This window comes from Mercurialis annua, linkage group LG2 (assembly GCF_937616625.2).
Source record: "Mercurialis annua linkage group LG2, ddMerAnnu1.2, whole genome shotgun sequence".
NCBI classification, from domain to species: domain Eukaryota; kingdom Viridiplantae; phylum Streptophyta; class Magnoliopsida; order Malpighiales; family Euphorbiaceae; genus Mercurialis; species Mercurialis annua.
In genome coordinates, this window is record NC_065571.1 from 47,726,972 (window position 1) to 47,741,105 (window position 14,134).

The following is a 14,134-nucleotide window of genomic DNA, read 5'->3' on the forward strand; positions in this document are numbered from 1 at the left end:
TGAGATTATGTGTTCGTTGCTTATAAATTGAAGGGGAAAATTACCATAAAAGGTTAAAAAAAAAATGTATTTTTTATGCTTTTTAGAAATAAAACATTTGATTATAGATAAAACAAATTAACTGAAATTATTGTCAAAAAATCAGATATTTCATCCAAAATTAGCTAATTTCATTGAGAAATTCTATCTGTTTGACTCCAATTTGATTGTACTTTAACATCGTAAAATTATTAATTTTATCTAAATTCATACCTTACGGTTCTAGGTTAGGTTTTATTAGGTCTAATTATGTTAATTAGAATTAATTAAGTTTAGTTATTCAATGATATATTTTTTAAGCGGGTCGGACGGCGATGATATAATCGTTTTAATATTAGAATGAACATAAAAAAAGTAGATATCATTATTTATGTAGACGATATATTAAAAAAATTATTGAATTTTTATAAATTTAAATTTTATTAATAATATTTTGTTGTACTAAATGTTAAGTTTTACAATTATCGAAAAGATGAGTTTTTTATTTTAAATATAGGTACAAAAAATCCTCGTAGTTTTCACAAAAGTACAAATCATCCCTTTTACTTTTTTGGGGTATAATTAAACCATTTTTGTTTTCAAATAGAACAAATAACCCCTTTCATCCAACATCATTAGAAACACTCGTTAATGGTTGACATGTCTCTCACAATCATATAAGAAAAAAGTTCAACAATAATTTTAATATTTAAAATATTTATCAAAAATTTGAGGGGATAAGTGTCCCAAAAGTAAATTAAAAGGGTTTATTTGTTCGATTTTAAAATAATAAAGGTTTAATTGTTCAATTTTAAAAACACGGGGGCTTAATTGTGCCCAGATAAAGTAGAAGGGCTGATCTGTACTTTTAGAAAAACTCGAGGGCTTTTTTGTACCTTCTGCCTTAAATATAATACTAAATTCTATTAGAATATAAATTAAAATATAAAGTGTTGGTTTGAATTTTTTTCTTCAAAATGTGAAAAATCCCTTTGTATACAACTATATTATCTTCACTCAGACATCAGAGCTTTAAATTAATCAGTAAAAAGATCTAAAAATAAAATCAATCATTTTATGGGGTATTAAACTTGTGAGTTGTGAGGGTATTGAACTATATGAAAGTTTCAAAATGGGTAATGAATTTTTTTTTGTTACAAAATGGACACTGAACTATATGAAACGTTACAAAATGGGTAGTTTTAGCCACGTGTTCTCCACTGATTGGACGAAAGAAGAAGCTCATGTCAGCAAAAAATGGCTCAGAGTATCCATTTTGTAAACGTTTCGCATGGTTCAGTATCCATTTTATAATAAAAAAAGTTCAATATCCATTTTGAAATTTTTGCATAGTTCAGTATCTTTACAAGTTTAATACCGTCATTTTATGAGACGCATCTTAGAAAAAAACAGTAGCAATTTCGATACAAAAAAAGTAATCAATTATTTTATAAAATGAAGAAATTTGTCAAAAAAAGAATTTGTTTGGATAATTGGGAAAAAACTAGTGATCAGAATTTTAACTAGCAGTTTTAACCTGTTGTATTAGGACTCTCTTGCAAAATCATTAATTTGAAAGGAAAATGATGTTTTTGATAATTTTATGAACTTGGGCATTAAAGATCATTATCTGCCAAAAACAACAATAATGATCGTATGTCGAGCTATGCACGTGTATCATAACTCTATGAAAATGACTTTGTTCTCACTTTCACAATGACATGGCCTTTTTAGGTGAATTATTGGAGTTTTTTAAATTTTGCTAATTTTGTTTTGTAGCACGTATTTTGTAATATAACTCGTCAGTTTAGCTAATATTTCAATGCATCAATTTTTAAAATTAATTAATGTAACAGTAATATATATTTTATTATATTAATTAACTTTAGGATTAATTTCATATAAAAATATTATTTTTATACGTTTTTCATTTTAATTATATTGTTTAAAAGGTTCATATAAATTCACCACTTTTTATTTTTCATAAAGCTATCACCGATGAAAAAATTCGGTGCTTTGATAAAATTCTAAAAGATGACCAAGATATGATATAGTGAGTAAATAATCCTCATGACTTTAGGAGTATTAATCTTAGAGAAATTACTCTCTATATCTCATTTTTTGAAACTTTTGCAAAACGGCCTTTTTACTCTAATCTACAAATGAATTACCAATAATCTACTAATAAACTACCAAGAAAGGGTATTTTTGCAAAAATTTCAAAAAATGAGGTATTTATGAAAAAAACCTTTAATCCTAATTGGACTATACTTTTTAATTAGCCGATGATAACAAAGTTATCTTTTTTCAAAATACTTCTCAATAGCCGAATAGCGTCCCAATATAATTAGAATTTTAGGTGTTATTCCAACAATCTCCACTTTGACTTGAATCTCCAATAAATTGTGATTACTATTGTGCTCCACCTTCTACATTTTAAGTACAAACTGAACTTATTTTAAAAGAGGTATTTGAGGAGGACCATACAAATTTCTAGAACGTCTTGAACTTACTGAAATCAAAAACACTTGAATATTTATTAGGTGTACCAATTAAAATTTCATGAAACTTCAAATTTTGTAAACTGATATAAAAACAAACATCATTAGTAGCTATAATGATTAAATCACAAAACAAATGTTGAGGTCGTAGCATATCCTTTAACATAAATGCAGCATCGAACCTCACTTCATTGCCAAATAATTCATAAAATTCGTAGTTTTATATATTGAGATACTAAACATATGCATTTAGAAATCATTCATTATTGTTTTAACTGTCTCATTATGCATCTTGCCCTTGACGGAACCAATATCCAAAATTCCGCATGTATTGATTGTTGCCCATAACTACACTCTACTATCAACTCAGTCGGAAAACCAATCAAAATTGGCACACATGTGATATGAACAACTTGAATCTGCAAAAAATCTGGATCAAAAATATGCTTCTATAATTTCAGCATACAACTAGTTCTACACTCTGATTATCTTCACACAAATTAACTTATGAGAATCCAATAGTGACGTCGTTCAGAATCACAAACACTCTAATCCATCTTGTGTATAGGATTGCTACTTAATCAAAATAATAATGTCATGATTTTATCGAAACCTGATTATGCCCAATTAAACTCTTCATTTAACAAACTCTTAAAAGCAATTATTAGATTCAAATGACTTAGAGAGTATCATGAGATTATAAAGAGATTACCTCAATCATTCATCTTACAAAAATTCTATAAAATCCTCAAGTGGTGTATTTTGAAAAGTCACACACCTTTCTTCTTTATAATTTAAAGTGACATATACATCTTCATCGCAAAATTCTCCTTAAGAATTTACATAGGCAAGTCTGTCTTCAATCTGGATCAACGAGTTTCAGCACTTTAAACTAATGGCTTCTCTATGTCCTAATCAACTTCTTTATGTCAAGTAATTTTGTTGTGCGAAATTCTCAAAATAATATTTTTATCATAATAATCAAAATCCAGAATTAAATCTGAAAACCAAATTGGTTGTAATACCAATTAACATTGATACTAATTGTTGAAGTTATGGTACCAATTGTTGTGACCTATTCGCAACCGAATTGGTATACACAGCGGAATTGAAACCATATGGTAGATACTAATTATGGATTTGATTAATAAATAACAATATAGCAAAATAAATAAATAACACAAGAGCTTTACGTGGTTCGGCACTAAAACGTACGTCCACGGGCGAAAGATTAAGCCATCCACTAATAATCAAAAGGAGTATAAAATTGATGGACAATCACCAAATAGAGAACATCTCTAGTAAATACCCTTTGAAGAAAAAACCCACAAAGTTTTTAACTCTCTACAAGAAGTAACCCTAATTAGTCAATGATAATAAAGTTATTCTTCATCCAAATACTTCATAATAGAGTCGTAATACAATTGGAATTGTAGGCATTATTCCAACATAAGGATTGATAAGGCGAGGAAAAAAGAAGAAGCAAGATCACCGAAGGAAGCGAACGATCAATCCAAAACTTGACTGGTGCTCCATTGATTCACGTTCAAAACAAAGAAGTTCCAAGTAAAATTATCAACAACACAACATTTTTTAATTCATTTCCAAATAAATGAAAACATAGTAATGTCTCCAAAATGCATAGAGTCCCAGCTAGTAGTCAAAGAGTTAGCTGAAATCACTGAGAACCAAAATGAATCAGGATCACTAGAGAAAATTTTCTACATCCACTTAAAAAAGAGTCTTTGATTCCACTTTCGAATATGAAAGATTTTCAAATCAATTCTGACAAATAACGTCCCAAGGAACCTTACAAAGATCCTTAAAAGACGAATCTCCCTTCCACAAACAACGTTTCATGTAGGATTCTAGCTGATTCTGAACAAAGACATGCATAGATAAAATCAACATGAAGTACACAATAACACTTTAAAGAAATGATTTGGTAAGAGTCAATCTACCAGCTGGAGATAACTGATTTCCTTTTCATAAAGCCAACTTGGACTCGAATCTGTCTATCACATGATTCTAATAGATCGATGGTATGCTTCTTTTAGCTAAAAGGAGGCCAATGCACTAATATTGTCAATGTTGATGCCCATCACATAATTCGAAGATTTATTATTTATTTTTAAAAATTATTTATTTAGAAAAACAAAATATTTTTATTTTTATTTTTAAAAAAATTGCTAAAATATTCTTTTTATTTTTTTTTAAATATTTTATTAAATAAAATATGAAAATATTTTTTTAATAATTATATATTATTTATTTTATTATTAAAATATGAACAAAAATTTCCTGTAAACAAGATTGTAGTAACTCTTACAAACAGGTGTGTTGGCGGTCTAAACGACTGCCACATCAAACATTATTTTCTCTCTACAAAATAGTTAAATAGTCATTCAATCAAAGTACATCTAAGAATTTTTATATTTTTATAACATGACACACCAACACCTAATAAAAAGGTTCAAAATACAAAAATTGAAAAAATCTCACCCAAGTGAGATCATTTTAGAAAACAATTTACATATATATACATAATTAATACACACACACACAAACATATATATATATATATATATATATATATATATATATATATTAACTCTTAATTTATAATTTATAATTTATTTGATGAAATCAAGCGAAAGATGTTTATTTGAATATATTATTATTTCTCGAGAGATAACGGAAAGATTATTACGTAATGATTATCATATATTTTTCTAATTTAAATTAATTATCATATTCGAAATTTAAATTAATTATCATATTCGAAATTTAAATTATTTTTGTCTACATTTATATTATACATTTTTGTGGATGAAACTATAGATTTCAAATAGAATAAGATTAAATGAATAAATATAATGAACTGTTTGTAAGAGAAATGTGTGTTATTTTTTTTTTTTTTGAGAATCAAGAAGCGCTTTATTAATGAATATCAATGGTTACAATTTCATTAACCGGAAACGGAACGTTCCCATCAAAGACGCAATCTCTACCGAAAAACATTCCCCACTTAGCTAACGCGTGAGCTACTTGGTTACATGACCGTTTTACAAATTGGAAACTGACGTCCCGGTCCAAGCATGCAGCCATGCAATCTTCTGTCAAAACCTGCAGATAATCCTCAGCCCTACCAGGATTCTGAAGCCTATTAGCTATGTTCAACGCGTCCATTTCACAGATAACTTTCATATCCTGCAGATTGCTAACTAGACTGAGACCGAAAATTACAGCTTTGATTTCTGCAACTTCAGCGTTCACACACCCGTCTAGAACAGACACTCCACTTCGAATGATTTCTCCTTCAGAATTTCGACAAACAGCACTGAGAATGGAAAGCTGTTTATCCGTTGAGACCGCTGCGTCAGAGTTTATCTTCCAGCACATTGGGGGAGGAGCTGTCCATGTCTGAACACTATCCTGGGCCAACGTTTTCCTGGGTTTCAAACTTTTGCCTGTTTCAAGCATTGACGGGATGCTGTTGAATAAAACTGGCATAGGGGGTCGGTAGTTATCAAAAACTATATTGTTCCTATCCAGCCAAATAACCCATAAGGACATAACGAACAATTGCATCTCCTCCTGTTTTAGGGTGTTACTTATCCCCGCAATCCAATCTGGAAGAGAGTTACTCTGAACTCTATCAGTTCTCAAGCTTATGGGCGAAATCAACCAAAGACCTCTAACCACTTCACACTCCTTCAAGCAATGCAAGGCTGTCTCCTCTGCAGAATTGCACCTCGGGCATAGACTAGACACCTGAACTCTTTTTCTCACCAAGTTCACATTGCAAGGTAACGTATTATGGCCGATGCGCCATAGGAAGTGTTTTACCTTAGGAGGGATGGCCAACCTCCAAATGTTATTCCAATAACCTGAGATGCCCTGGACGTTGGACGGACTTGCTGCGTCACTTCTTCCCATCTTATCCGCAACATAATAGGCTGACTTAACAGTAAAATTACCCTTTTTGTCCTGCGGCCAGAAAAGTTTATCCGGCGGCAAACGGTTGCTGATTGGGAGCTGCAAAATATTATGAGCATCATCCTCTGAGAAGACTTGACGGACCTTCTCCACATCCCAACATTTATTAGCTGTATCAATGAAAGCACTGACCCGACATTCATCCGATAGAGAAACAGCACCAATAGGCCTCATAAAACTAGCATTAGTAATCCAGTTATCGCACTTCGCATTTACAGCCTGCCCATTACCTATACGCCAAGCCAGACCTGCTTTCAAAACCAATTTCCCTTCTTCAAAGCTCTGCCAAACGAAACTGGATCTACTGCAGCGAGGAGCATTCAGAACATCTGAATTGGGAAAATACTTTGCCCGAAAAACCTGCCCACACAACGAGTCCGGAAATTTGTACAACCTCCAAACTTGTTTAGCTAACATAGCTAAATTAAACGCTCGTATATTCCTGAAACCAAGGCCACCCGACTTCTTAGCTTTGCAAATCTTGTCCCAACTAATCCACGATATCTTTCTTTTATTCTCCGAGCCACTCCAATAAAACCTCGCCGTAGATCTTTGCATATCATTGCAAAAAGAGATTGGCAAGGCAAAACAACTCATGATATATGTTGGAATAGCTTGCACGATAGACTTAATCAAGACTTCTCTCCCGGCCTTAGATAAAAACTTCTCCTTCCAACCATCCATTCTCTTATGGAGTCTGTCTCTAAGAAAAGCGAAGATGGGCTTTCTAGATCGTCCAACTAAAGTGGGCATACCTAAATACTTCTTAAAAAACTCTACCTCCCTCACCTCCATAATCTCACCAATCGCAAGACGATAACGACGAAGCGTACCTGCACTAAAGAACATCTCAGACTTATCAAAGTTCACCATTTGCCCCGACGCTTTCTCAAAAACCTCGATCACTTGTTTGATGTATCTAATCTCGCTAACATGCGCTTTTGCAAAGAGAATACTATCGTCTGCAAAGAAAAGATGATTTATCGGTGGACCACCTCTGCACACTTTTCCTCCCGATAAACTGCCATCAATCTCACCTTTACTGAGCATCGCCGAAAATCCTTCCATACAAAGCAGGAAAAGGTACGGCGAGATGGGATCCCCCTGTCGTAATCCCCGTTTGGGAATAATATGACCGTGAGCTTTGCCATTAACCATAACCGAAAATGAGACTGTCCTAACGCAGCTCATAATCAGCTGAATGAAATGCGCAGGTAGCTTCATCTTTCTCATCACCCCTTCTAAGAACGACCACTCCACACGGTCGTACGCTTTACTCATATCCAGTTTAATTGCCACTGATCCCCGCTTGCTCTTCGATCTCTTGGCCATAGAGTGGAACATCTCAAAAGCAACCAATGCATTGTCAGTAATGAGACGCCCTGGCACGAATGCACTTTGAGACTCATCAATAACCGAGGCTAAGACTTGCTTCAATCTATTCGCCAACGTCTTCGATATAATCTTATAAATCACGTTGCACAGGCTAATGGGACGAAAATCTTTCATAGCATTTGCCTTCGCCACTTTTGGAATTAGCACAATATTAGTATGATTCATTTTACTTGGCATCCTCCCGTCATTAAAAAATTGTTTTACACAAGCTATCACATCGTTTCCCACCACTTTCCAATAAGAGCTATAAAACAAAGCCGACAAACCATCCGGACCCGGTGCTTTAGTAGGACCCATTTGTTTAATAACCTGTGTAATCTCCTCTGACGTTACCTCTCTGCTTAGGTACATTCCTTGCTCCTGAGATATGTGCGACTGGATAGCAACGAATACTTCCTCTTGGTTCGATGGGTCTGAAGTACAAAACAGCTTCTGAAAATAGGAAATTGCCACCCGATTAACACCCTCCCCTACCTGCCAAACATCGTTCTCATCTTTAATTCGCAGAATAGAGTTATTCTTCCGCCTATTAGAAGCCTTTTGATGGAAGAATTTAGTATTCTTATCCCCGTTTTGAAGCCAATCCGCTCTGGACCGTTGTTTCCATAGCATCTCCTCCCTAAGAAGGAGCTCGTCTAACTCAGCCTGCACTCCAACTGCCGCTCCATACTACCCATCTTCCCCATCACTTGCTTGAAGCACTTTTAGACTATCTGCTTTCTTCTTGATCTGTTTGCGAATACTACCAATATTGTGAAAGGCCCACTCCTTCATACTTTGACCGCATCCCCTCAACTTATCCATAATATTCCCACATCCATAATCATTACCCCACGAATCTATGACACAATACTCGAACCCTTCGTGACGCATCCAGAGGGGTTCAAATCTAAAAGGTTTAGTCACATGTTGATGCCTCTCAACTCTAGTCCACAATAGAATAGGACAATGATCTGAGTTGTGTCTAGCAAGGTGAGAAACGTTCCAGTCCACAAATGTCTCCTGCCATGTAGCGTTGGCGAAGAAGCGATCCAACCTTGCTTGAATAAGATTCTCGCCCACCCTTCTATTTGTCCAGGTAAATTCATTACCTTCGTAACCCAAGTCAGCAACTTCACAATCGTCAATAGTGGTCTGAAAATCATCAATTTCCTTCTGATCCCTAACACGACCACCCCGTTTCTCGTAATTAAACAAAATCATATTGAAATCACCAAATATCACCAACGGTCCACTTCTATCCGCACAAATTCTTCTCAACAGGTCACAAGTTAGATGCTTATTACCTCCCTCTGGCCACCCATAGACCCCAACTCCCCTCCAATTCACATCCAAACTGACATCCGTGGAGTTGAAATCAATGTGATTTTCAGAAAAATCATTAATCGTAACATCTATATTCTTATTCCAGAACAAAGCTAGTCCACCTCGTCTCCCAATCGGATCTGAAATAAAAGAATTAAAAGAGCCAAAACTTCTACAGATAGCACCAAACTCACCTCGGTTAAGCTTGGTTTCCATTAAAAAGAACATGTCTGGGGAATTATTTTGAATAAGAAACTTAAGTGCACGTACCGTCCAAGGATTCCCCACACCTTGGAGGTTCCAACTCAGGATTTTCATTGCGTCCGGCGAGACTGCTCCGCAGCCTCCGCCGATATCTCGATGTTTCCAAACTTGGCCGATAACCCATCTCTACTTCTTTTTGAGAAAAGATTATTCAGCTCTAGATTCTCCTGGATTGTTGAATAATTCCGCTTGGAAGAAATTACCAACGATGTACCACTAGCACTCCCCTTCTCTCCCTTTCTGGTAAAACTATTTCTATTCCACGTTTTCTTCTTACTGCTGCTACCCTTTGCCAAGTTTGTTGTTTTCATTTTCCCACTTTCTTGTTTACCCAACCCATCCATCTGTCCCACACTCACATTAACTTCCACCAAGCCCTCAATAACTTCCTCATCTACCTCGTCACCTGCATGGTGTTCATTAACAGCTAGAGCTCCATGCAATTGCACGTCACTGTCACCAGCTTCATCTACTCCATCTCTTCCATCATCCTCCCCAAACAGATTTCTTCTTACGGTGTTCCTCAAATTGTCATTAGATGACGTATACCTCGGTTGAGCCTCCCAACTCCTCCCTCCCGTTCCCATATACATTCGACTCCCCATCAACTTCCTCCTTCGAGGTGTGGCACGAAGAATAGGGCCATAGGGCCATTCCGACACTTCTGTTTGCTCCGGCTTTGTTTCACATTCAGCCTCTACATGATCCATCATCCCACACCAATAGCAGTAGTTATGGATACGCTCGTATTTGAATGATATCCAAACTTTCTCGCCTAGCGGGTTTATAGCAGTCATACCTCTCATGAGAGGCTTATTAGTATCTATCACCACCCTAATTCTGCTATATCTACTCCAATCTCCCCCGTTATCATCATCCCTCTCCTCCACTCTGCCGATTTTCGATCCAATTTTCTCCACCGCTGCCTTCCCACGAAAGTTTAGAGGTAAGTCATAAATTCGAACCCAGATCGGACACCTAATTAATAGAAGATTATTAGGTTGCATATTGCCTTTAACTGGTTCTAGCAATATTAATTGTTTGTCGAAGTGCCACGGTCCCTCTCGGAGTATTCTCGTTCTATCAATCTTAGAAAAAAACTCACAAATAAAAAGATTGTCTCCCACATCTCTGATATTAAAGCCTTTCGCAAGTCGCCAAGCGCTGGCTAGGGCATTTTTCATATGGTTTAGACTGTAGGGTTTTTTTGTCAGCAACCTCCCCACAACGCTGAGTTCTGACTTTTCTTCAACCACCTCATCCACCACATCCTCAAGGTTAACTGCAGTTTGCTCCTCCTCCGTCAAACTCAGTTGGGCGCACGCTTCCACCAGACCATCCTCCATATTGATTAACAAGTCTCTAAACGTTCAGAATAACAATCCCACACGAACACCGATGGAAAATAGATCGGAAACTACCGAAAAAAGGCTTCACAAAGAAGATAAAACCCTAACCCTAGGAAACCCTAGAATAGGAGAGAGAAACTCCACATAAACGGGAGAGTAAATTTTAAATGTGTGTTATTTTAAGTTAGTATAAAAGTCTCGTTAATTAACCATTTTAATTGGATTGAAAACTCAATAAGTTAAAAGAAAGTATTTGGACTGAAATAGTGAATTAACCAAACCTGAATGATTAATTAACCATATTAAAAAAAATGCCTAATATTAGACTGCCACCACCGCATCTATTTGTATGAGTTCCTGCAACTTTATTTGCCGGAAAATTTTATAAGTAAAATATTTAGTTGAATTTTGATTTTTATGGGAATAAAAATTTTATTCTCATGGATATTGAGAAGGGAACGTTAAAGGCACATTTACATTTTTTGTAAATTTTAACAAACAAACACAAATAATGGAAATCATCTACTTTTATTTTCATCCTCTTCTTGTTATTTGGCGAATTAAAAGGTTCCTAAGTGAGATGAAGGTTAAGAGAATAAATTTATACTTTGTTGTCTAATTTGAAACTGACTAGCAAAAATATAACAATAGAAGGTGAAATTCGAGCAGGATGTACAGATTTATAGCATAACAAAAATTGGAGCATGCATTATTATTATGTTTGTCATTCTGAAAATAAATTTTAAAATTTAATAATTTACACTTTCTAATGATTTGATATTAGAAATTGTAAACAAGAAAAAGTAAAATAAGAATTAAGTTATGGTATCGAGTCTGCTAATCTACAGGCTTTTCATAGAGTTGCATAAACAAAGAATTGGAAGACAATTGGTGCATGGAGCCAAGATTGGTTCTCCAATAATTTGGTAGATGTATCCAAGTTTGGTATGAAGTTGACAACCCTAAAGTATTTTTTGGCTTTTCTACCTAAGGTTTAAAGTTGACAAACACAATTTTAGCTTTTCATAAGTACCAATCCATTGGATTGCTAATCAATCCATTTTAATTTTTTTAAATTTTTTAATTAATAATTATATGCTTTGAATATTCAATTTTTCAAATAAGTAACTCGTGCTGAAAGTTAACTTTATATACATCAAGGACAATAGTAATGGGAGTAACTGATTTTAGGGTTATTCAAATTATTATTTTATTATTTTAGTGATTAAATTTTAATTTATTTTATATTGATTACTAAATTTTAACTTTATTTTAGGTCTAACGCCTTAAAAAAATCCAACCTTTTAACCCCTTTTCAATCCTATATTAACGTTCAAAACTGATCAATTTTACCCTATTTCGATTATATTGTTTCAATTGTACTCTAATTTTTTTTTGTCAATTTTTTTACTTAAATGATAAAATCATTCAATTAACTAAGTCTAAAGATAATGTTATATTCATTTCCATTCAAAAAAGTACAAATAATCCTTTATTTTTAAAAACTAACTAAAACCTAATCAAATTAAAACTAATTTTAATTTTTAATTTTTAACTAAATCAAGATAAATGGAGTCTGCCTTCTGAGCCGGTGAGTAAGACCTGCAAAACAGGGTAGAAGCTAACCGGACGGTGGTTGTCCGATTAACTCTCCGATGCTAAAGTCAGTTTAGAGCTTTGAGCAGCGTTTTGTATATATGAATGTAATTGTGATTCTAGACATATCTTGTGCTCCTTTTATAGTAGTCGAATATACCTTGTAGAGTCATAGTAGGCAAGTGAATCGTACTTTGTAGGGATTCGGCAACATAGTAGGGATTCTCTTGATTTGTCGAGATCTACCTTAATCTGATAAGAGTCCTATTTAGGAACGTCTTCCTAAATAGTCTTATCTTCCTAAGGTAGAGCTTATCCTTCCATATATGGTGTTTGTGTCCGAATAGGACAATACTTCCATTCTTGGTTGTTTACCCGAATCCCGGACCTAACGCGCTTTGGGCGGATCATGTGGAATTCGGTCTTTATTGGCATATCACCGAATCTCACGGGATTCGGTGTCTCCTTCATATCTTCAGACCTTTAGGGGGAGTCCGGTATCACCTGAGAGCGGACTCCTGTGACTCGACTCCATTCTATTTACTGTAGGATTCGGTATCCATCAATTTCCATTCAAAAAAGTACAAATAATCCTTTATTTTTAAAAACTAACTAAAACCTAGTCAAATTAAAACTAATTTTAATTTTTAATTAGTTTAACTAAACCAAGATAAATTTTAAACACATATAAGTAATATATGCTAGACATGGAGAATGTTTTTGAATTTTTTCCAAATGAAAAAGACGTCAATTTAATATTTTAGGATACAATAGAAACACAAAAATGCGAAATAGGGTAAAATTGGTGATTTTTCAACGTCTGAGTAGGATCAAAAAGGGGCTAAAAGGTCGGGATTTTTTTAAGATATTAGGCCTTTATTTTAAATGAGGTTTTTTCGGCCAAAGTACACACGTGGCATCCGGATTTTAATGCACAAACATATTTTACTAGTTTTACCTTGAAAACTTGTCACATACGCATAGTTTTATAGGAGGAGAGTTTTTAGGTCAAATTATACATACATGGCAAGTTTTTATGTAAAAAAAATTGCGACTTCCACATAAGCATTTTTTGCCTAAAAATCTAAAAAGGAAGAGGTTAGTAAAGCAGTCTACTAATTGGCTTGCTGAAGAAGAAAAAGAAGAAAAAGGAGGTAAAATAGACCTTGTTGTAGCTTCTTACGCATATATAATAGTCAAGTTTAATATGCTTTGTACACCCATGAAAACCAAGGAGCAATATGCAAGGCTTACTGATTGTCACATAAGAGCAAGGTAGATCCAAATGAGGCAGTTTAGATCATTACAAAGAAATAAGAGCCATTGTAATTCACAATAAGTAGAAGCCTTGACCTATAAAATGTTTCGGAAGATGATTAAAATAATTTTGTCACGACCCAAAATCTCAAGTCGCGGCCGGCGCAAGAGAATGGAAGTGGTAGCTCCGAAAACCATAGCAGGCCTAAAATTCGTTAATTTGTTTTTTGCGATTTATATAAACAAAACGATCTTTCATAAAGCTTTTTCATAAAAAAGCCTTAACCGTTTACATTCGTTTAACATCGTCCAAACACGATGAACAAAAACTAGGGTCTTACCATGCGATGTCAGACATCAACCATAGCCCCGGTTTGCACAGAAAAACAAACAGTTTAAAGCGCAGTTGAAAACATTATATACGTATCAAAGTTTGGATAAAATACTAAA

The 14,134-nt window shown here is 34.4% G+C and overlaps 1 protein-coding gene across 1 annotated transcript; it reads right to left on the reverse strand.

Annotated features, from left to right (window-relative positions):
• Positions 1 to 9,532: 9,532 nt before the first annotated feature.
• LOC126668645 (uncharacterized) lies at positions 9,533 to 10,828 on the reverse strand. The gene has a single exon (XM_050361833.1). The coding sequence runs from the start codon at positions 10,826 to 10,828 to the stop codon at positions 9,533 to 9,535; it is 1,296 nt and encodes a 431-aa protein (XP_050217790.1).
• Positions 10,829 to 14,134: the final 3,306 nt, after the last annotated feature.

Excerpts from the sequence above, each read along its gene's own strand:
- LOC126668645 (XM_050361833.1), bottom strand. The coding sequence starts at position 10,828 with ATGGAGGATGGTCTGGTGGAAGCGTGCGCCCAACTGAGTTTGACGGAG.